Source organism: Amblyomma maculatum, chromosome 4 (genome assembly GCF_055883805.1).
Source record: "Amblyomma maculatum isolate TAMU_Amacu chromosome 4, ASM5588380v1, whole genome shotgun sequence".
NCBI lineage: Eukaryota > Metazoa > Arthropoda > Arachnida > Ixodida > Ixodidae > Amblyomma > Amblyomma maculatum.
Genome location: NC_139347.1, coordinates 31,496,813 through 31,521,052, shown reverse-complemented (window position 1 = coordinate 31,521,052; position 24,240 = coordinate 31,496,813). Strand labels below are relative to the sequence as shown.

The 24,240-nt window shown below is 45.6% G+C and overlaps 2 protein-coding genes across 2 annotated transcripts; both read left to right on the top strand.

Moving 5' to 3' along the window:
- Positions 1-1,404: 1,404 nt before the first annotated feature.
- LOC146190593 (acid ceramidase-like) lies at positions 1,405-15,483 on the top strand. Its single transcript, XM_084600985.1, has 13 exons — positions 1,405-1,556; positions 4,387-4,424; positions 6,833-6,917; positions 8,346-8,429; positions 8,521-8,599; positions 8,705-8,779; positions 9,362-9,407; positions 9,513-9,657; positions 9,801-9,855; positions 11,537-11,703; positions 12,690-12,863; positions 13,490-13,546; positions 15,193-15,483. Exons 1-13 carry the CDS (start codon positions 1,491-1,493, stop codon positions 15,280-15,282), a joined length of 1,161 nt encoding a protein of 386 aa, XP_084457111.1. The 5' UTR covers positions 1,405-1,490; the 3' UTR covers positions 15,283-15,483.
- A 6,427-nt stretch (positions 15,484-21,910) lies between these two features.
- On the top strand, positions 21,911-23,048 carry Atox1 (Antioxidant 1 copper chaperone). The gene is made up of 3 exons (XM_084599815.1): positions 21,911-22,010; positions 22,385-22,460; positions 22,574-23,048. Exons 1-3 carry the CDS (start codon positions 21,999-22,001, stop codon positions 22,708-22,710), a joined length of 225 nt encoding a protein of 74 aa, XP_084455941.1. The 5' UTR covers positions 21,911-21,998; the 3' UTR covers positions 22,711-23,048.
- The last annotated feature ends 1,192 nt before the right edge of the window (positions 23,049-24,240 follow it).

The window sequence follows — 24,240 nt, the reverse complement described above, 5'->3', positions numbered from 1 at the left end:
GGGGGGGTTACGTTGGCCCGATACTGGCCTTTTCACGCTGTCTGCTTTACGGCTTCTCGGCTTCTGGCTCTGCAGACATCCGGGATTATGGGATTTCGCTACAACTTCACATTAAGCTCAGGTTTTACGTTGCCAATAGTCCTATAGAAGAAACGTGAAACAACGCTTTCATTAGTCCCAACACAGTGACATCGCGATGTTCGATAGCATACCGGCTTCGCGCCCAAGCTCTAATGAACTCTGTATTGGTTGTGTTCAGAACCGAGAAGGCTGTCGCAGAATTTCGCATTACACAGCGGTTACTGTTTTGTGAGTTTCGACGAATAACATCTTGAAAATTGGAAGGACAGCCCCGTCGAAGCCTTGACACCTGCGTCGTCTTTGCGATATAGCCGCGGCCGAGGGCGCAGTGCTGAGTAAAGAGACGTCGGGTCCTGATAGAGCTTTCGCTGACTCATCTACGCGATAATGTAATATCTGGCCTATTTTGACCGTGGCAGCTTCGGTGTCTATACTTGAGCCTGATATGGCAGAGGATATATCCCTAATTCGAGACGCTTCTGAAACAGATATATATTCGTACAAGCGCGGACATTAGCGGATCATATGCTTTTCTGTTCTAATTGCAATCGCACCTTCTGTAATGGACTTAAGAAACCATTTGTCCAAGTGAAAGCGCACTAGCGTTGGGTTTCAAATAGGCAAGACGTGAAAGATGTTAAGAGGGAAATTGCGTGCTCCGTGTACTTTTGTTCACACCTGTACACGACGTGCCTGCACCGACAGAAGCAAATTTGACAAATCTGGGAATATGATGCGATTTACTTGCATGATACGGGTTCCCTGCCTCAGCTTGCTGACAGGTCTGCAAAGTGACGGCCCGCTTTCGTACTTCCTTCTCACTAGCAAGAAAAGTTCCTGAACGCTCTCGAGAAGGTGTAGTGAACATCGTCGTACCAGAATTAAACCTTCGATGTGCCAGTGTTCAGCTTCCTGAAAGGGCATCTAGTATTCTCAAGCCCGCTGCAAACGGCACGTCGCTGACGTACAGCCTTTGCCAAAAGTTTAGAGCCCGGCTCGTAATGTATTCACAGGTTTCCAAACTTGCTGAAAGCAATATTTTTCGTCCTACCCTGTCCAATGGCCAGGACTTCCACGATTGTTAAAGAAGTCAATCTACGAAGCCCTTTGGGGTCAAACTTTGGACAAAGGCTGTACCATCCTGTCACGGCGCTAACTCGAGCGTGCTTATGTTGAGCGGTTGCTTTTTAATCCTACTCTCCTATGCTGTTTCCCTGCCCGCGCTGAAGCTCGAGTGAAAACAACTGCGATGTGCGGTTTCAGGGGCCGCGCGATAGCCGGTATCGATAAGGGAAATCCGTGGAGGCATGTCGCAACCTTATCAAAACCGTCGCGCGCAGATCGAGTGCTGTGCTGCGCGAGCGCGGCCCCGTCGTTGTCTCTGCCCGCTACACCTAGCGTCAACAGCGATGCGTTTATTGGGTCTGCTTCTGCTCTTGGTGCTCGGCCTGGCCAGCGCCAAAAACGCCGTAAAGGTAAGTCTTGTAACTGCCAGCCAATTAGTAAGCTGCAGTCGCGTTTTCTACTGCTGGTTGTCCGTGGAGAGCGATCGGGCATCTCAAACGCAAGGGCCTTCCGGGAGCTATCAAAAACAAACAAACAAACAAAAAATTGTTTTTGTATGAAGGCTACCTAGGCGCATTACTTTTCGTGTGTTTAAATTCCGCGATTGAAATCTCGTTCCACTTTCACTCCCACATTCTTCCCTTTCCTTACAGCACGGTCAGGTGCTTACAGAAAGAAGTGTGACAGACACTGCGCCTTTCCCTTCCCGTGAACCGCCCCCACAATCTGGGCCCCTCAGCAACACGTGCTTTCGAAACGTCGTGATGGGATGGATCGTCGATAACTCCAGGGCACCGTTGTCGCGCCTAGTGATGTAATGCGACCTCAATGGGTCGAGAACCGTCACCAATGGGGAGGCCGCGCGCCGTTGAAAGCGACATCGAAAAAACGCGGGAACACAAGGCCCTATGTTCCCGCGTTTGTTCTCGCCTTTGCAACTCTACCACAGAAGTACTTGATTCGCCGCTTTCTTAAACTGAATTCATTCGGCGGGCTCTGAGCTGATTTGCATATAAACGCGTATCGAAATTCAAAATTCCTGCGACGATTGAATGACTGCCCCACATCACGATCTTACGCGGTGTAAACAAAAACCAAAATCCAAGTTCCGTACTCACCCAGGTGAAACCAAGCTTCAAGGAGCATGTAATTGCACCCATGGCAACAGCCCACTCGCGCTTTGAAGCCCTTAGTTGTCACTTTAATAGCGTTCAGCGCTCAAAGTTTTCTTCCTTTCTTTTCCTATTCTTTTGTTGAATTGACGGCCCATTGTGCAGGCTTTATCTAGGTGCACATGGGACAACATGCAGCGGAGCTAGAAAAGTGCATACCTCAGTGTTTTGTTCTGAGCTATCTTATGTGTAAAGTGCATTACCTTCATTTGTTTCTCGAAGTGATAACCATGTAACGCGTTCCTGCTACACTTTGTATTTGTTAACAATTTACGGCTTTACCGTTAGACCATACCTGTGCGTTGTGCACTTATATGCAGAAGCCATGTTAACTTTTTCGCGGAAGAAAACGCCGTTTATTTATTTTTATTTACATGTGTTCTGTAGCTATTGCCTCAATATAAATAAACGCATTTTTGTTTTTTCAGGACAGCATATCCCGATGCATGAATAAAGATTTGTATGCACGAGGTTCACACTACTGCGCTAATATTAATGAAGAAGGTTCATTCCATGAAATGTTTCTGAACGGAGCGTTAATATTAGGATTGGTAGTTAAGACAAAGTTATGTGATATTAGGAAGATAGTGAGAGACCGGAAAGCGTGGCGTGACATGGTCCATAGGGTCACGAAGAGTCTGACACGACTGAACGCCTGAACTGAACTGAGTTAAGACAAGTAACATGCTCCACAGTACAGTATTGCAGTGTAGATCTCTTCATCCAAAACTTGTTTGCAGGTGATCGGATTGTTTCGGTAAATAAAAAAAAATGACATAAGTAATCTTTAATAAGATATTTTCGCATATTGCGAGAAATGGCTAGCGGAATTTTACGGTAACAAATGGAAATTCTTCCATGTATCCAGAGCATATGATATAACCATCCTCCCGTCTGATGTCTAAGCAGCGTTCTCGAGAGTTTCATCCTTCAAGTACCCGTTCATAGTAATTACATGTGCCAACCGTATGCAAGGGTACATTCGGCGTAAGTGTGCTAAAGCACTTTTATATCTTAAATTTTGATATAAAACATTGGTTAGTTCCAACCTCGAGCATGGCGTATTGTTTAGGAACTCGTCAATTCATTAAACACGATTCAAAGTAATTTATTTCTTAGACAAAACAGCCAGCCCTCTTGATCTAACAAGTTTCATAAAATATTGCGGGTTTGTCTTTTCGATAAAATATTTCATCATCCTCATTTACACAGTAAATTTATTTATTCTGCACATCGTATTTCTGAGCGTGTCGGTCACACGAGGTCGATGTATTCCAGCCTGCAAAACTAGCGATTTCTTTTCGGTCATTTATTCGACGTACTTTAGCGGGATAGAATCGCCTTCCTGCACCGATAGCCATCCAAGATAACATAATCATGCAACCATTATAACGTTGTTGTATTTAATTTTTGTTTAACTCTCCTTTCAATGCCTTTCATCTGTCGCCACCGAGACCGTCGCAACCGAAGTCAGCGCACCCTGGTAGCTTACGTCACGGCTACGGGATGAAGCGTAATGTTCCAGCGCAGTTCCACTTGCCCATCGTGCACAGCCTATCCAAGCCCATCCCATAGTCATGACGTAGGCTACTGGGAAAGAGTGTGTTGCGCCGGCTTTGCTAAATGGTGACGGTTTCACCCGAGTGCTATAAATTAAAAAGAAAAACGCCCCTAGGTTTTTGTTACTCGACGGCAGCTAATGCAAAGCTTTCGCCGTGCATGGCGTGCGATGTGCCGTAATTTGAAGATGAAAGCGAAGTAGATGCCAAAAGTGAAGCGTTGTTCTAGTTGTATACTGTTGCGTAATACGTGACGTCGGACGGTACAGCAATAGAACGGAGTGAGCAGATTTATTCTACACACCTTCTACATTATGTCCAGTTATTGCGCATATCGGCGCCATGTTTGTAAGATGATTAAATGTAGCCGCGCTATAATCGGCGCTGCAGCTGTTTTTTATGCATATACATTATAATAATTCGCGGCTTTCATCGGCTATGGTGTACCTCGTTGCAATAGGAAAAAGTCAGTCGCACGCTAAGTTATGTGTCCTATATTTTGGTTTCAGCAAACCAAATGTGAACATGGTTTGCAGCCACTCAACAGGTAAGGATCAGTTACCGTGGTCGTGCAGTATGTGTGTGTGTGTGTGTGTGTGGTCTAAAAAAATAGGCCTATTATTTGACGCAAGCCCGAATTGACAAATCTGAAGCGCCGCATTCAGACCTCATGTCTGCCTCCATACCAAAACTATTTTCTTCTCTACCCTCTCGCAGAGATTTTTTTTTTTAGATATGCATGACTTCCCTGGTCTCACGAGACCATGTCGATGAGACATACATGCGCAAAAATAAAGGGAAATGGTTGTGTCATACGACTGGAAGCGGTTGAACTGCTTTAATGGTGGAGGGCCGATGAGTTTCGCACTGTTTGCGCCCTCCTAAAAATACTGATTGGACATTTAATTTTATTTACTGGTTTTATTCTCCGTAATAATGCATGCCACATTATAGATTCGTGAATTGCCGCGTGGCATTCGACTACGAGGGATAAATAATTTAGATTTTTCTTATTATGTTTTGCCTGTTTCAGTTTCAATAACTAATCGAAATATGCATGTGATGCACAAGAAATATTGAGGTCTCGTGAGGCATGAAAAAGTTACATTATGACCTCAAATACCTCGTTTGTTATAATTACAATCTCATGACGAAATTCATAATTTAGTCATTTAGCGTTCCTAGGGGAATACGATGGGGTGAATCATGCGTGCTAATTAATGCCTAAAGCATCATTTTCAAAGAACGAAGCACGCAAGCAAAAACCTTTGTTATACTCCTTTAACATAGTCGTCTTTTTTTTTTCTTTTTTTTTTTTTATGGGGAAGAAGGTTCCATGTTTGCGAAACTTTGGTTAAAGCGAGGGAGTGCGCGTATATGCATTGGAGTGTCGTTATGAATCGCTTGTTTTAAATTTCTAGTTTATTTGAACTGGCCGTTTTGGTTCCGTGAACAATTGTATTAAGAGAGCTCTATTTAATTCTAACTCCGCATAATTATGACATTTTAAGCCGTATAAACAAGTGTCCTTGCATTATGTTTAGAGTGTGCACGGGTTACTCTTCAAAGCCGCTATTTTAGGTGTCGCCTTGACCCTATACCAGCACGCTAGAGGCTTGCAGACGAAGCGAGATGCGGGCAGGACTTAAATTTATTGTTTGCTCGCTGTCTTTGTAGATATATTATTAGTTTTTGTTAATATATTCTTATTTTTCACATTTCACAAACGTATTTAACGTATGTGAAGCTTGAATTGGGCAGCTTTATAGAGACTTGCAAGAGATGTGTGGTTGACTGCATTGAAAACCTGTTTGCGCATATTCTGTTTCATTTACCCTAATCTCGCTCACGAACTGAACTTGATTAGTGATCATAACAACTTCGGTTTCGACATAATTGGATAAAATCGTTTGAGGGGACTCATACGAATTTCTTAAAGACCACAAAGCAGATTAGTTTCGTCGCAATATATATATATATATATATATATATATATATATATATATATATATATATATATATATATATATATATATATATATATATATATATATATATATATATATATATATATATAGACATGGATTGCTTGTTACTAATGGGCCAGAGTTAAATTCAAACAGGGGGTCACACAACTTTCCCGATTATCTATTTTATACCAACAGTTTCGGACGGTGGACCGTCCTTCTCGGACGGTCCACCGTCCGAAACTGTTGGTATAAAATAGATAATCGGGAAAGTTGTGTGACCCCCTGTTTATATATATATAATTGATAACGGCTATGATCGAAACGATAACGTCTTCTGGCTGCCAGTGCGCATACAAGCACAGTTTGCTTAAGCGGCGTAGGTCTCTGAAATTGTAAATTCGGGGCAATAAAGCAACTACCATTGAAGTCGGAAATCTGCTGCGGGCTGCGTATATGGTTAGAAGTCCGCTAGCATTTTTGCACTATCGTCAAATAAAGCGAATATACGATAATACACGGGGACGCTGTGTTCTTTATTTCCGGCTTGTGTAACTTTGAACAACATGTTGGGAGTCTTACTGCATGGTTTACTACAGAGCTGAGAATAGGCTTTCGACATAAGGACGGATTTATCGGTCATATTGAAGAGGTGGGGGGATCTCGTTTTTAACCGTGTATTTATCGGCCTTTGTACGTTCAACGGAAAAATGGGGGTGCAGCATAATTTTTCTACGTAAAAGTTTTCACTTGAAGATAACAACCGTCTCCTTCCCCCCTACCCCTTCTCCTCATAAATCCGCCCTGTAACAAGGTATCAGCGCTTTCCCCCTTTGTATCGGGGCTTTCGCTGTCGTTCTTGGGCTCCTTTCGTTCTTTTTTTTTCTTTTTTTTTTTTGTAATAAACGATGAGAAAAGCTCTATACCCCAACAACCTCACCCTAACCCACTTGTGCTCGCTCATATGCTGTGTACGCATCACTTTCAGTTCAGAGGTTCCTTCGTTCGTCATAAACCTGGACCTACCGCCAAGCGAAAGATGGATCGAGGTAGCAAAGGCGAAAAAGGCGGAGGTAAGCTTGAGAAGCTGCTGTCTCTTCTTGCAGCAACACATGCATCGCCGACGTTTGGGAGAAATCCTGTTGCCGTCGGTGTCATCTGTACCCTCTCCTATCTTTCTGCATTCACCCATCCCTATCTCCCTCCTCCGCCCCGCCTGCCTCAGCCGCCGCTCAGATTCAGTTGATATAGGCTGCTGAGCTGGGCCCACAAACGGGGCCCAATCCCAGCTGCGATGTCTGAATTTAAACTGAGGCGAATAGCAAGGCGTCCGTGTACTGTGCGATGTCAGTGCCCCTAAGCTTACCTAAGGTGGTCAAAATTTATCCGAAGCCCTTCGCTACTGCGCCTCTCTTTCATCTTTATTTCACTCACTCTTTCCTCACTTCAGGGCCATTTGTTTAACCTACACCAGCTATACCAGTGTAGCAAATGTCCTATACCTACAATGGAATTTTGCTGCACTGCGCGGGTGAGATGTCAGAAGTGAAGCAGTTAGTGCGTATTTTCTTCCTGCACTTATGGTTGCATGAACGCGCACGTGTACGGATAAAGCCTACCCTCCTCCTGCCCTATATACCCACAAACAGTATACGGCTCCCGGGCGCCTCCTGAAAATCTCGGAAAATGCCTTTTTGCAAGCTCATGACGTTACTCGTGACGTAAGTGCTGTGTTAGCGGTGTAAACCCAGCTGACACCCTACGCCCATACCCTTAGACGCGGTGCACTATGTGTCCAACAGTAATTGTCGCTGAATTCGCATTACAGTAAAGGAAAACATCAGGCGAAGCTTTTCCGCATGCAAAAGTTATCCGCTTGTCCGTTGCCGTGTGGTTACGACTTCCCCGAAGCTCAGAATGTGTGCAGAGGGCGAGGGAAGTATCATTCTCACTCTGAAAGCTATGGTAGCTTTAATTACATTAAAGTGCCGAAGAATACTTCTGAGAAGTAGACCCCCTTCCTCCGCCTGGAAATTTTTGTCCAACCCTATTTGTTTCTGTGCAGCTATAGCTATTGACTCTCGAATTGACTGAAGAGGAGCTGTGAAATATTTTCTCACGGCAAATGAACATAAAAAATTGATGTGCATTCCGGCGAGTCTTGGCTTCACTGGAAGTTAATTGCTATGGCCACTGAGGTACGCAAGAAATGGTAATGTCGCGGTAAATGTAGCCATGATCTGGTCTCCGGATTATACGCGCTCGTTTTCTAGCATCTTTTTTGTCTTGGCTCATCAGGTGCACCAGTTCTCACTCGTCTTGCCTTTCTAGATTTTTCATGGGTTTACCGGTCATAAAAGGTGATCGAAACTCTGTATACAGTGCTCGGACGTCATCGGCAGCTTCTGTTTTAGCTGGAGGCTACCTGATGACCTATCTGAAAGTGCCTGTTTTAGTTGGCCGTGTCTCTCACATTGACCTTTTTTCTTCGCCGTTTTCAGGTGTACAGGATGCACGAGGCGTTAAAGAACTTAACTGTGAACCTTGTGGGGGAAAGAGTCCTGAAGCTCATCGACACGGCTATGGTGTGTACTGCCACCAACAACTACGATAAGACGCATAGGGCATGCTTATGATGATGTCTTCCTGCCATATTTTTTTCTTCTTTCTTATCAGCCAAAGCTCCTCAGTTCGTTGCCATGGCCGTTCACTGAGGAAATGAGGTCTCTCTCGGAGACAACTGGATTGCCTCTGGGTGCGTATAACAATTCTTGTACATGACATAACTTATCTGTCTTGCACATATATAGTATACAGCGACTAAAGTTAAACTGTACTGTTGTTTTCATTTCCCTTATAGGAGAAGTGGTGCTCTACAACGTGTTCTACGAATTCTTCACAGTCTGCACTTCCATTGTTGCTCAGGATGCGAACGGTGTGTTTGGTTCTGTGGAAAGTATTTTAGTGCCTAGATAAGGCCTTTACTTGAAATTTCATTGTCTTGGAACTTCAGAACGTCGCAAAGGAACGGTTATGTGTCCGAATTTATCTTTGATCTTAAGGGTTTTGCGACGACATCAACTAGTCCAGGGATGGCCAGACTGGCAGACTGGAATCCCGGCCGACCGCGGCAGCCGCTTTTCAGGCGAAAAGCAAGGCGCACGTGTACTGTGCGATGTCAGTGCACGTTAAAGAACGCCAGATGGTCGAAATTTCCGGAGCCCCCCACTACGGTGTTTCTCATAGCCTGAGTCGCTTTGGGGCGTTAAAACCTATATAAGCCAAAACGTAGCCTATCAAGCAACTATCATGAATTGCAAAAACACTATCTTGCTCGCTTGGGGCGGAGATGGAGAATATGCTTGTCAGACAGAATTCAGCTTGAGTTTGATTGTTGAGCATATACAGCTCCCGCATAAAAAGAAAAAAAAAATCGCCAGACAGCCCATCGATTGTGTACACATAGAAATGCTGGCGAGCGCGTAATTTCATTGCCTTTAATTATCTTCCTCACCAGGGGAGATATACCACGCGCGGAATATGGATTTCGGGCTATTTCTTGGGTAAGTACACCTCCAGTTGGAGCTCTGATTTCTCTCCGTAGAGTTATTTGGAGGTCCGTAATATATATATTTATATAAAGGAATAAAGGATCACACCACTTTCAGCTGGGACCCGCAGAATCACACTTGGGCAATGACGGAAGTGCTGAGGCCGACGGTCGTCAAGCTAGATTTTCAGAGGTCAAGCAAAACCGTGTTTAAAGCGGTCACTTTCGCTGGATATCTGGGCGTTTTGACCGCTGTAAAACAGGTATACCACCTTGCATTCTCCATTTTAGTCGTTAATTGCTCCATTTCCAGTCGCTGTAACATTCTTGAGCTCGCGTACGATTTTCTTACCTGTGAGCATGTAGTATGTTTAAATCCCCTATCATGTTTGTTCCATTTGCGTAGGGTGCTTTTTCAATGACAGTCAACGAAAGGTTCAAGCTTAACGGCGGATTTATCGGTGAGTTTGATTTCTAGTGCCTTGTGGGTGTCATAAAAGCTGTCATTCTACATTTGACAGTTGTCTTTTTTTTTCCCTCGAGACAATCTATGTGTTGCATCGTGATCCAAACAAAAGACGATCCTTTCAATTTTTTTTTTTTTACGCATAATGCTTTAAATGATGACGTTTTCGTCTCACTCTGTCTGCAGATCTTTGACATTCCGCCCGTTTCACACGCGCTCTGCTTTTGTAAGGAAGTTTTTGCAGGCTAGTTGGTGCATTACTGGATTTGTTTTTTAGCGCAGAAAGGCAGCACAGTTTCCTGCCTGTGCTGTCTTCGGTCTCCTCTTGTAGTTTGTATGCGTCTGGCCGACCTGTCGTGATGCCTACATGATTTTGTCAACGCTAACGCCCGCGTCCCATATGTCAGCCAGACCGCGACCTAAACATTACCTGAGAGTCTGGGACGCGTGACGATATTTGTAAGCAATTAAACGAAAAAAAATTTATTCTGTCAAGGCGCCGAGAACAGGCGAAGATTTCAAGTGGACATGCGGTACAGGCTACGTCATAGCCATGTGGGTGCTTACAAGTGACGCTACGGAAGCAATGCATAAACGTTTTAGTGGCAGCATTTATTTGTGTTTAACGTGTGTGTGTAAAAATAAAGCATTCAACAGCATGCATTCATTTTCTTAGTAAGGTAATCTGTCGGCGTAGCATGGATTAACTTAATTTTTATGCGTCACTATTAGAAACCTCACCGTGCAAGAAAGCCGTTGTCGGGCGTAGTGCAGTGCGCGCCACCTGCCTACCGTGGCACTGGAGAGAAGGAAATGCCCTCTCCACTAGTGGGGGAAGGCCTGATGGTAACTGCGGAAAGAAAGGACTCCCCAGAAACGTTCAAAAACCGATAACTAAAGACCCTGCAAAAAGCAAAGCGAAGTAGCTCAGCAGATTTGAGCAATGAACCTTTAGTGAGCGTAGAAATATGCGGCAAGCCGAAATGATGCTGAAACATGGGTCTCGGCCTTGAACCCTTCCTTTCTGCTAAAAATAAAAAAGTTCTAATTGAAATATATTGCAGAATATGAAGAGAAAGGTAATTAAGAATTGTAATATAATCATGTAAAATGAAAGCACCTAATGCTAACGCATTGTCATCGCACAGTGATAATAAACCGCCCCTGCCCCTATATCTGTTTCTTTTCTTTTTTCTTTTTTTTTTGTATGTTCAAGTTGAGGGCATCCGCGGCCTCGGTCCAAACACCTCCTTGCACGAATAAATGTTTGTCACCACCACCATTGCTCCCGCGCAGCATGTAGGAGTCTATAAATTCTTGTACGAAACACGTACTAGCTCGGTAATGACGCCGCATATGCCGGTACGACGAACCTGCAGCTGACGAATTCAGAAACAAGCTAATACTTTAACCGCGTATGCTATTTTTTGCTTGCACTACGTCGGGAGAGAGATAAAAAAACGCAGTTCTTTAGATACACGTTCCATTTGATGCCCAGAGATTCTAAGGGAATCGAAACGTTCTGTCTTTTGCGAAGGTATATAGTCAAGCGGCTCTGCACTCCGCGTACTGACAGTCTCGCGCATATATGACACCTAATCGATGCGCATTGAAGGACATTCGGCACGAACACAGATGTGAAAACTGACGCATGCGCATGTGCTTGTCTTATAAAGGACTCCTGGAGTGGATATTGGGTGACCACAGCCAGCAGTGGGTGAGCTTCCTCACCAGAGAGGTGATGGAGAATGTGACCAGCTACGAGACGGCTAAGGAGGCCGTGTCCACCACCAAGCTGCTGGCTCCCGTCTACTTCATTCTGGCCGGAACCAGGCCCGGAGAGGTATAGGCGACGTTTGAAGAAATTTAACATGCAACCATCTGGAGCGTAGTGCAGTTTGCGCTGCACTTTTACAATGCCGTCTAGAACTCGCAATACCCACTCAAGTGGCAGATTAAGATTTATGGTTGAGTCGTGTAGCGCTGTGTAAATAGACATGCAGTCGAAACGTGATTTCGGCACAGCGCTTAACTGTTGCACCGGACTGTGTATACATTATATGGTTATGTGCGCTGCCTTACTTGTTGTTTGCATTGATTTGAGCATGGACGGGAGGAGGGAGAAATTTGATGAACTTTGACTGCGCCGCTTTGTGCATTGCGCAATTGTCGGTTCAAGTAGAAGCTTGCGGGAGCGTGGTTCCTAATGAGGTAATGTACCTATGGGATGAATAGGAATAACTCATTGCATGTTCCTACATGACCTTGTTATATTTAGGGAGAAAAGTGGATTTTGATTCTAGTAGTATAATATGGGTAAAATTTAGAGCGCCGCTACTCATATACGTTGTCGTGTGTCGTGAATTTCCTGTTGCGAATGTACGACTGACGGATAAAAGAAAATGCTGCATCTCACATAGTGGAGGGTGTAAAAGAAGCGTGGACGAGCACAGCCTAATTGGTCTGGTACACCTCTCTTCATCTTGACATCATGCCCTGTAGCCTTCGAAAAAATGTACGAGGTTTATCGGTTGCGACGACGCGGGTGGGAATTCAAGCGCCTATTATTGGTGTAGGGGACTTTGCCATGCAACTCAGTGCGAATTGAGCTTCGAATACTTCAAAGCAGTCACTGAGTTTAAATTTCCATTGCCGTACATGTCAATCTGATCGCAAGACCCGCAGTCTTCCTTTCAATGTTAGTATATCTGCGCTCAATGGATGCTAGTTGTAGTTAGTGTCTCGTCCCAAAGCCCGCAGAGTGGTCCCATATCCGCCGTCACAGGATGAGGCGCACATTTCTGACCAAGCCGTGCTCGTTACGGACAGGGCGCCATCATCACTCGGGACAGGAATAGCCACGACGCCGAAGTGTATTCGCTGTCGGACACACCGGACAAGTGGTTCCTGCTGCAGACCAACTACGACCACTGGGAGTCCCCTCCTTCGTACGACGACCGGCGCGGGCCCGGAATGCATTGCATGAGGAACGTGACGCAGCAGGTATAAGCTAACTAGCCTATTTGTGCCGCTTGAAACTTCGAGGAGTGTATTTTCCTCTGCCGTTAATTGTTTTCAAATGGCTCGCACGGATATATATTTACTTGCGTTCTGATTTTCTGTGCTGGCAACCAGTGTGTACCTTAAGGCGTTTCGACCATTCTAAATATTTGTTGGGAAAGGCACTCCTTGACTGCGTTGGAAGGAATAACGTTAAAATTCTTCTTTCACTACAATTTTACGCGAATGCTAATATGGATGTCAGTGAGATTATCTACCTGGGTTTTCTTACCTTGCTAACGCACCCTTTATCATTGCCGTGGGAGTAGAACTCTTCTTTGTCACGTGCTCGTGCGAGATTTTTCCTCCTATGGTTTCAAGTGATCGGCCAACCACTCGCCACGACTGGGTAGGCGTATTTATATTAAGCTGTTTTCGTATATGAAGCGGGTTTGTCGGGAAAGCAACGCAGCTGAGAACGAAACGTTTACTTGTGGCTGCGAACTTTCTTTTCAAGCGGAGTACAGGCTTGTACAGGCCTCCACAACTATGTATAGTCAATCCGCGCTGCACCTCCAGTGAGGGTTCTAGTTGGTCGATATTTAATGCTCTCGCCTACTTTTCCGCAGGGCATTGGGTTTGGCAGTCTCTTCGACGTCTTGGGCACGAGACCCGTCCTGAATATGGTAAGAGCGCTGAACTTCAGCATCCGCATGGTCGTCAGACCCCGCGTACAGGTCGTCTATTCTTAAGGTGAATACGCGAAGTGGTGGTCGCTCTCTTCACCCTCGGCGGGAGCCGACATTGAGGAATCTGGGGGTGGCACTTCACATGGCCTGCCCCTTGAGTTCCGGTAAAAACGGCCCGGGAATAAACGCCCCTGGAATAATTTATCTCAGGAAATGATGGCCGCGGCTAACCCACCTCCGGCAAAAAGCCCCTTTTGCGAAGCAGAAAAAAAAAAAAAAAAAAAAAAGCAAAGTCCGACAAGCAGGTGCAAGCCTACCGCAACGTCAAGCATACGTGCACCTCGCCTGGTGCTAGCTTGTCGGGCATGAATAATTTTTAGTGCCCCTGACGTTTACTGATTTTACACCTTACATCTTTGGTCGTTTTAACTAATATTTTATTTCTAATTCTATTGGCCGCAGATTTTCTCTATTTTCACGGACTGTACTATAAGGCATAAACTGCGCATAACCGTGGCGAGCTGCAGTGATGTATGCTATACACTGATTGACAGCTTGGAAGTGACCAAGCATCAAACTGATGTCGGGCGTTCATATAAAAAAAAATTATGACAGCAGAAACAGTGAGAGCACCTCGTCTTCGCTTTGTCTTCGGGAGAAAGGGAGCTCTGATCAGTGGCTCGGTTGGTCGGACGCCTGGAATGATGCTTTAGTGCACGAGGTCATGGTCAACGACGGTTAAGGCCGGGGCTGCCTTCCCTAGTAAGCGAGGATCTTTGTGAACGTACGATTTGCGTGGGTGCTCCAGTGACCCCTATTGTGTGCGATTACCAACGAACACCACGCGCCCAGTCGGTGGTACCTTTCTAATTGATATTAACCAGCCTATTATTAGACTTGTCTTAATGACGGCTTAATGAGCTGCGGAGCTCGGGACCACCCACTATATAAAACTAGCCAGATTGCATGTTGGGATGGGCTCTTTCGTTATGCTTCTTCACAATATCTTTTGCAGTGCCTAAGTCAGTCAGGCGCTCAGAGGACCCAGATCCCATATGACGGCTATATATATTTACGAATAGAAAATTCAATAAAAATGTGTATTTTTTTGAAGAATTAACTCTTAGGGCCCAATTTTTGCCTTAGGGACTTTTTTTTTTTTTTTTTTTTTTTTTTTTTTTTTTTTTTTTCTAGTTGCCGCTTGCTTAGGAGCGAGTTTTCCCGGGGACGTGTTTTCCGGGGTCGTATCTTCCGGGGAAGTTTTTCCTTTTCCAAATCGGACGCCACGGCTCTTTGACGAGAGCGGCCACGTGTTCGCGTGTTCACTCTGATCCTGTACGTTTCAAGACACGTTTGTCTTTTAAAGCAGCCTGTATGCCATTGGAAGTCAGAGTACTACGCACCCACAGTTTGGTGGTTTTGTTCTTTTCCTAAATAACTCTCAATTAACCATGAGATTATGTGTGATTTTGATTTAAGCAAATGTTCTTTCGCGTATGCATTCGTCTGAATATAAGCGTCATTAAGTTCTGGATGTTTCTAAGGTGTTGCGTTTTCACTCAGGTCTGACGAGGATGTCCAGCATGGAGACGATGGTCGAAGCCTATAGCATATCTAACAAATTGAACTGTTGGTTGTTTCAGCTCACCGCGTACGCAGCGCTGATGCGTCCTTCCACCGGACAGCTAGACGCGTACATCCAGACCTGCCCATCTCCGTGCGCCCCTTGGTGACGACGACCCAGCCGAACACGACCTCAACGTATCTGCAAATACTGATCTGCCAATTGTTGTGAGATCTGAGGTGAAGCCGAATCAGGGAATCAATAAATCGACGGAGGCTGTCTTGCATATCAATGCTACTTCCCGAGCGCGCGCTCTGAATGTTTAGAAGCCACGGAAAATCGCATTGGTGATAATAAAAAATAATTCCTAGTTTGTATTCTTATTCCATTCGAGTATGAACTATAGAATGATGCTTTCTGCCTCAGACTAGGCGCATTATTATACGAAAGTGCGAGACTTATTCATCGTCAGTGTTCGCGAAATTCTTGTCAGTTCGTTTTCGAGGGGTGTAGCGGCGCATACGTCTGAGGTCAGCATACCTATTAACTCAATGAAATATTACACTGTGAAGTCATGCACAATGCCATGTAAGAAATGATAAAGTAAATTGCGGTACATAACGCATTAACCGTTCATGTTCAGAAGCTGATCTACTGATTTTACCTCAATAACACACAGAGTAAATACTTGCATCCGAGTTTAGTACAGTTCGTTTCGATCACACTCGGAAGTGCACTGAATCTCGAGGCAGCAGTCACCGTATACTGGGAGCTTTATCTCTCAATACTAAGTACCAAATACGTGCTTAGCATCGAATACGCGCTCATCGAAAGTACTTCAGCGTAACACTATCTTGCACGTTTCGTCTCGCATACCGAATAATCCGAAATGCAGCTAGCAGGGGGCCGGCGCAAGTTTCATCTGATGAGCTCTCTGCGACAGCCTTGTTCGCCGTCAGATATGGCGGTCCTTGACAAGGGGTCGTAACTGATCAACTTTTACGAATCACATTTTTGGCCCCATCCAAGCGCGGAGGACGTCACAAGAAGAGCACGGGACGCGAGGATGTGCCATAAAGAAATAAATTGGCTGTATGACTGAAGTCTTGCTGGAAGGCAGGCTTATTCGTAGCAGAAATGCAGAACCATTGTCACGTGCCTTGACGCTTTTCTTTTTTAACGTCCGCCGCGGTGTGGTTGCGAGATGGGCGACTGTGTCGACGGGGCTTGTTTACGAGTGTCTGCTCTCGGTGCGCCCAACGCGACGACTGCGACAGCCGTTTCACTTCCTTCTTCCACGCATTGCGAGTAGTTGCGCAAGTCCGCAGCACGAAATGACTCGGAAGGAGCGCAAGTTGTCACCGTCTCTCTGCTAAGGGGGGCGTCGCTCGTGTCAGCGTATACATACGAGCGCTGACCACTAGAGAAACGCCAAGACTTCCGAGTAGAGTGCAAAGGCAAGTACAAGTCCATTGTTTAGGAGAATTCCGGAAGGGGGAGGGGGTTATCTTAGCATTCGATTGATATCCTTCACAAAAGTAAGTTGCGAGCACTGAAGTCAGAAAAAAATAAAATAAAGAAAACTTATATGTGGTTACTTGCATGTGCCTTTAAAGTATGCTGACATTGTAGAAAACGAAGTTTCAGTGTGTTTCGACGAGGGCCAGTATGGGGGTTTTCGTTCCCTAACCTAAACGTTGGGGGAAAAAAATTCACTGTGTCCTCACTCGAGGGACTGGACGTTCAAATTTAGGCGGGTGCGGTTAGGAGCACGGTTCCGCTGTTCAGGTGGTGGCGCTTTGTCTCGCTTACATGCTGCGTATAAGTAAATATTTAGTGTTATTACGACTATTCGGTGGAAAAAGCTGCACTGCGGTACAGCATGCATCAAAACAGCGCAAAAAAAAAAAAATATAAAAACAGCGCAACGATAAAACGACAGGGAAAAAACACCATGACGACAGAACACGTAAAAGCAGCACACTTGAAAACAGCATACAAAAAAAAAAAAAGTGACGAAACAGTGCGACAAACAGGGCCCAGAGATAAAACTGCACGTAGATGTCCATGAGACATCTACACTGAGTGTCTGGTATTCTGCAGACACTTATTTGGGTCTCATTTTCCAAGGATATACGTACACTAAGTGGTTAGGGCGTCCGTCTCGGCTGCGGGAGGTGGTTCGTTCGAAACCCGCCGCCGGACACCCACCGGTAAAAATGGGTATACAAGCGTCCCCCGGCCTGGCGCCCGGCTCTCACAGGGGTGTGCGCTTGGAAGAGGCTCCGTAAACCCCGCTGCGCTCCCTCTGGGGCAAGATAGTTTCGAACACTTCAGCCTGCAAAGGTGGTTCGAGTTACCGTGTTTCACGGGGTTCAAAACTGAAAACGAGTCGTGTCCTGCACACGCGAAAACTTGTTTCAAGTGCGAAATGCTTTAAACCAGCGTGTCGAAAGACGTAAAGGTTCACTGTCACTGATGAAGTTCACTTCTCAGAGATCACTGCAGTCCCACGGCAAGTCCGGATTTCCGGCCTATCTGACTTTGCGGTATAGTACGTACTGGAGATATTCTAGCTAGGGATATGCAAGGTATTATCGATTTCTAGCTCACTGGTGGCACTAACAGTCTCCATAGTATAGAATCTTAAGTGTGATTTAATCTACGGGATACCGAAAAATCAAATTGCAGTTCCATACAATATAGCCCGTTTGTAACATCGTGGGTGTACCATGCACACAGAAGCTTTAACGCTCACGGATAATTTCAGTTGCTGTACGAATACTATCAGGCTATTTTGTAGCCTAATACTATTGTATAAGAACACTGCAATACTCAGTATCGCTTACGGCACTGCGAAAGCACTTCACATATCTAAAACCCACCCGATTCGAGCAGATCAAATTCACCTATGCTACCCGCCATGAACCGTGGTTATCTGGTGCCTAGCGGTGCTCCGTTGCTAAGGGAAATTATTTGAATCCATGCACTATTATAAGAACACTGCAATACTCAGTATCGCTTACGGCACTGCGAAAGCACTTCACATATCTAAAACCCACCCGATTCGAGCAGATCAAATTCACCTATGCTACCCGCCATGAACCGTGGCTTTCTGGTGCCTAGCGGTGCTCCGTTGCTCAGGGAAATTATTTCAGTGAACGTTGAGACATTTCGCTCATTATGCTATGAGTCGAGCACGTTCGTACACAGTCCTCTGTTAGCTGAATACCGCTTTTAGGGCTATGACACTAAATAAGCTCACGTAGCGGCTTTATTGTGTGTGTGTGTGTGTGTGTGTGTGTGTGTGTGTGTGTGTGTGTGTGTGTGTGTGTGTGTGTGTGTGTGTGTGTGTGTGTGTGTGTGTGTGTGTGTGTGTGTGTGTGTGTGTGTGTGTGTGTGTGTGTGTGTGTGTGTGTGTGTGTGTGTGTGTGTGTGTGTGTGTGTGTGTGTGTGTGTGTGTGTGTGTGTGTGTGTGTGTGTGTGTGTGTGTGTGCGTGTGTGTGTGTGTGTGCATGCGTGCGTGCGTGCGTGCGTGCGTGCGTGCAAAGCCCTTCCATATAGGTATACCTTCATTCTATACATCTATGCGATGCAGTGATGCAAAGTGTGCCTGATTCGGGCCGAAATGAATCAATCTCAGCTTCGTACAATTTACTCAAATAAATAAATTTTGTATCAGTTACTGCTTCTAAAGGCCGTTTTGTCCGAAACGTTTGGCAAGTGCATGAAAAAAAAAAAAAAAAGTCACCGGTAAGCAGGGCCGATCTGGCTTGGATTCCAACCCCAAAACTAGATTAAGTGTTCTGAAACTGTAGTTGGTGTAAAATAAGTGGGTATATAAGGTCTAGTTTTCTTTTGGAAGCCGCATTATAATATCAATTCGTAGCCCATGAGTGATTGAAATAGATACAATATCATGGGTATATTTCTAGTTTTCCTCAGAAAGTTTGTAATAAGCTAGGCAATGGCGCCTATGAACGTAGACGTTAGGCTGGATCGAGGTGTCACTGATAGGTCTGTGGTTTGCTAGGATTACACACGTACACAATAGCTTCATCAAGGGTAGGACAGCACGCTTCAAGGCCGTGCAGTCTCTTTTCTGCCCTGTCAACATTAACCGTGGAACAGTTCAAGGGCCGTTTCCGCCTCTTATCCTTTTTTAATCCGTGCAAGACAACGCTACCCGGGTTGCTATCCGCAATCCCCTTCATACAGCTGCTACGCCGACACTGCCTTTCGGTGCGAAACGAAAAGCTCAAGAGACGGCGAAACAATTCTTTCATCCATCACAATCTGTGCGTGACAACACTATACAGACAGTTTATCTATGCACAGTTTCCTATCTACATCACACCTGTCACGCCAGCACTAACCGGCTGTTCAGGATACGTCGAAACAGCTCCCCAGAAAACCATAGAAGGTATAATGGACCACTTAAACAAAGCGGGATTCCAGCCTCCAGCAGGAAGGTCGGAACTCAGCCTGATGAGTCGAACACAATACCTAAAAAGAACCAACACCCTGATACAACTCAGCCTGTTTGGCTACGTGATACCAAAAGAGACGTCATGTGTATACTTGGATTCATTATACATCACAACTGCAGCGCAAACTTTAACGCTACACAATATCAAAAAGCGGCGAAATCTCGCTTAATCCTTCCTTGTCAAAAAGCATGGGTATTTTCCTATGTGTTCGTGCATACTAAGATTTTATACACCGCCCCACAGGTATACCTAACACGAACACAAACTTGAAATCTTCGAATCTTCACTCTGCACTCCCACGAAGGCCGCTGCCGTCGTGTGCCCATATGCACCTCAAACAAGCTTCAGCACATGACACTTTTTCACGTACTTACTGAAATAATACAGCACAAAGAGAAAATTCGCGCGCCTGTTTTGTACGGAGTTAGCATGCGGCTTCCTAAATCGAGCTGGAATCCACCACGCACACAGCTGGCTCCATTTATTGCCGTGTAGCATCGTATTTCTGAAATACAAGATTTATGACAACACCTCCACGATGGCCGACACGATGCAAGCGCAAGCAAAGCATCACAGCAGAGACGGGACATGTATAACGATATAACGATGGTAGCCACCTCGTCAAGCTGCCGCGAACGGTAGCTTTTTGTGGCTGCTCCTTCCTTGCACACAAGGAAAATAAAACGAATTTGAATACATACTGATGCCACATGCTGATATGGGGCCAAGTGCATGCAGAATATATATGCAGTACTGATCACGCACACAAATGGGCCAGTTTCCAACGTTCCCCAACATAGCCACTCTAGAAACTCACTTGATACATGCGAATATTCTAGAAAACATTCTGGTGGTTTTTGTCAGAGGTACTAAATACAGCGTCGTATACTACCTTACATGATTCAGCAATGATGCGATATTAATAGTACACGTTTAAAAAAAAAATAAGCAGTGTTAGTATTTTCCGTCATTTTTGTGTAAAGGTAATAAAAAATGGTTTATGGGAAGGAAATGCCTTTCTACTCACTAGAAAGGCACTACACACAAAAACTCCAACATAGGTTGTGGGAATTCAACATTTCCCTCGCCCGCACGACGCGGCGAACACCCTCTCTTTCTCTCGGGGAGCACTCATCCTTCCCCTCCTGGCCTCCTTCCCCCCGGCGCTGTGGCGGAGAGGGCGGGGGTGAGAGAACGGCCCCTCCTTCCCCCTCCCCTCTCATCTCAGCGGACCGCAGCTTCACCCAGAGAGACGACGCCGCGTCGCCGGAGCGCACGGATGCTGCTATGACCCTATGACACCGAGGAAGAACATTGGGCGTTCCCAATAAACAACTTGGCCCGCTGGCTATGCTTGCCTCGGTGTGACGTTCTTCACTGCCACGGGTGTGGTCAGAGCTAGCGGTGTGGCCTCGGTTCTCAGAGCGGAGCCGGAGTCCCGTGAGAACCCCACAAGGTAAAGACACGGGATCCAGTAAAGCCATTCGCAACATACACCACCGTCTACTGGAAACCAACCTACATGGCATTCTAACAAAAGTTTCCTCGGTTCTCAGAGCGGAGCCGGAGTCCCGTGAGAACCCCACAAGGTAAAGACACGGGATCCAGTAAAGCCATTCGCAACATACACCACCGTCTACTGGAAACCAACCTGCATGGCATTCTAACAAAAGTTTCAACCGCAACCCCAACATTGCAATCAGCCCACACTGAATGCCTCGTACGTCGCGCTGGGACCGAGATAAATGAGCATAATCATCAAAGTGTCCGCAAAATTAACGTCCGGGCGCCCTCGATTTCCTGGACAAAGCCAACATCAGAAGACGCCGCGCGGCATACCGTACAGCAAATAACCGAACACTACCAGGACACCAGAAAAACCCGCGCAATCTTATACCAGCTGCACGCGTCACACAGCCCTGAACAAGCACACTCCATTCGCAGAGTTCAAACATTCTCAATGCTCTGCAACTTCGGATAGCATGACACAGCTCACTCCAGCAATCGACATTGTTTCGTTTTGTGATATCTCGAATGGTATCTGCAGGTGGAGGTTTGTAAGGCTGGCTAGCTGAAGAAACCCATTCCTTGAGCAAATTTTCTAGCTAATGTATATTTTCTCCTTGCGTGATTAGAACCGCCAGAGCACAGCTTGAAGCTCTGATAGCAGAGGTCAGCGTTTTGAATAGGTGCCGTGGTAGCAAGCACACACACGTTTCAAAATGTCGCTCTTCCGAAAACCGCATTACTCTGCGCGCATTATGCTGAATTTAGCGGAGTACTAACTTTCGACTGGCCACACTGAAACGTCGTTCTTTTTGCTTTGTTTCTTTCCCCGTTTCAATCGTCGCTGCTCGCTGTGCCGGCTCAGTTGTCAGCTGTTCGACTGCAGACCATGTCCTCTCAGGTATGGATCGTTTCCCTATCTCTATATAGTTCTACTGTACAAGATTTGCATCCTAGAAATTGCTCGGAAGTCTTGGAGCAGGCCGTTTGCTTTCAGTTTGGTCCGCGTTTTGAAAGCGAGTTGCGACCGCTGTTTTCAAACGGCGTTAGGCGTGGGGCCTGTGGAATGTGTCTCGCGTAACCGTACCCAGCAGAAATATGATTGCAGCTATGACTTCTGTATGCACAAAGGCGGTTGCAGCCCTTCTCACTTGTATGGCGAACGACGCAGACATGTAGATTTTCTCACGCGGCGTTTGCATGCGGCATTTTTCCACTCGTCGCCAAATTCCGCCACATACCAACACCTTTTGGAATTTACATTTTGTTTTATAGGTGCACGAATTCCAAGTGGAGATGACCTGCGAAGGTTGTTCCGGCGCTGTGAAGCGTGTTCTAGGGAAACTAGAAGGTAAAAAAAAAAAAAAAAAGAAATAGGGGAATTTTTGCGGCAAACAGGAAATAACGTTGCACTGGCGGGGAAGCTCGAGTGAAGTAACGCTTGGTTTTCACTTATTTCTACAGGGCAAGGCGTAAACAAGATTGACGTCCACTTGAAGGAACAGCGGGTGTACGTGGATTCTACAATGACATCTGATCAGCTGCTTGAAGTCTTGAAGAAGGCTGGCAAGACTTGCTCGTACATCGGAGTGAAACAGTAGGCCGGAGACATTCAAGCGTGGCGACGTGTTGAACATCAAGTGTTCATATTGTTATCCTAGATGTTCATTACCGTTTTAAAGGGTTCTAACGACTCGCTGAGGATGTATTAACTGCGTTCGAAAGCAAGGTGAAGTTGTATGGCGTTTACCTGTAACTACGCAAGCATAGTCTGTTAGTAGTTGGCCCTTGTTTAAAGCTGTATTTTCGACGTCCTTTTTGGTACCGTTTTCACCTGTGTACGAGCCTGCATTTTCGACGTCTTGCGATACCCTACCACATAGACTTGCTATTATGTATTTTTGTGGGAAATAAACATGGCATTTATGCAGCCTGGAAATTTTTGTTTTTCGACACATTGAAGGTTTCCGGCTCGCGTTGGCTTCTAGTTTACTGCCTTTATAGAGCAATTCTGCAGCTCAATCTTGGAATAAGGTGGAGTCGGAATTCTCATAGGGGAGCATACTACAACTGCCGTACATCTAAAAGCAGCAGTACGGCTACTAGAACATTTTAAAACAGCGCTAGAATACGGACAGATAGAGCTGTTCTTCTTCTAGCACTGTTTTAAAATAATGCTAAACCAACTCGTCCAACAAGCTACTCTGCACACTAGGCTACTAGAAATATTGGTCTTTGATTCATTGTTTGATGTCATTGCGGTTTACAGTGCCAGACGACAGGCGAACGCGACCGACTTCAGCAAGCCCCCTGATTTCGAACTGAAAAGGAAGCTTCGGGCAGATTAGTTTACGCCGGAATCGAGAAAGAAAGGGGGGGGGGAGGTTAAGCATAACAGAAATGTGCTTGCGGCACACTACAGCACAGTTCAGGGAAGGAAATAACATTCACGAATTTGTTGCTAATCGTCTTACTAGGTCACAGCCTTCTGTTTAAGGAGCTGGTTGAAACGCACCTCTTGATTTCAAGAGAGTTCTTTGTCGTGCAAGACCTGATATCGCCTCCCGTGACATTATGCAGTAAATAGTTCGAAGGAGCGGTTGAACGGTGCCACATCTGCCGGCAAAAACTGAAACTTACTGGCCCGCAATTGATTTGTACAGCATCGGTATGACTTGACGTCCTACGCCGCACCGCAACGTGAAAGTAGAAATCTTATTTTAGCAGCATTTCGTGACCAGGTGACAGCTCACCGACTGCTGGCGTAGTAGCTTCGGTGTTGTCCATAACTGCTGCAAAGCGTGCGTTGAATGACTGCAGAGAAACGTTGGTACAATAGCTGTATTAGAGTATTAGCGGCGAGGAAAACTCAAGCTAAGGCTCGGGTCATTCAATGACGGGCTTTGACGCTGGAAAAATCCACTTGATAATAAATGTAATCATGACCTGGAAACTATGATCACGAAATTTACATGGTCTGAGAGGAATGACAAAGCTAGGGAGCGGTACAGATCCCCCTCCTCCTCTGCCTCGTGGAGGAGGGCGGACGGCTTCCCGCCTCGCAAGAAAAAAAAAGGAAGGGAAAAGCTTTACACATCCCCTAAAGTCCGCTTCTGGTCTGCCACGTGACA

Excerpts from the sequence above, each read along its gene's own strand:
- Atox1 (XM_084599815.1), top strand. Across the intron at positions 22,461-22,573 it reads TGTTCTAGGGAAACTAGAAG|GGCAAGGCGTAAACAAGATT; the intron begins GTAAAAAAAAAA and ends TTATTTCTACAG.
- LOC146190593 (XM_084600985.1), top strand. The coding sequence starts at position 1,491 with ATGCGTTTATTGGGTCTGCTTCTGCTCTTGGTGCTCGGCCTGGCCAGC. Across the intron at positions 9,408-9,512 it reads GATTTCGGGCTATTTCTTGG|CTGGGACCCGCAGAATCACA; the intron begins GTAAGTACACCT and ends CACCACTTTCAG. Across the intron at positions 12,864-13,489 it reads TGAGGAACGTGACGCAGCAG|GGCATTGGGTTTGGCAGTCT; the intron begins GTATAAGCTAAC and ends ACTTTTCCGCAG.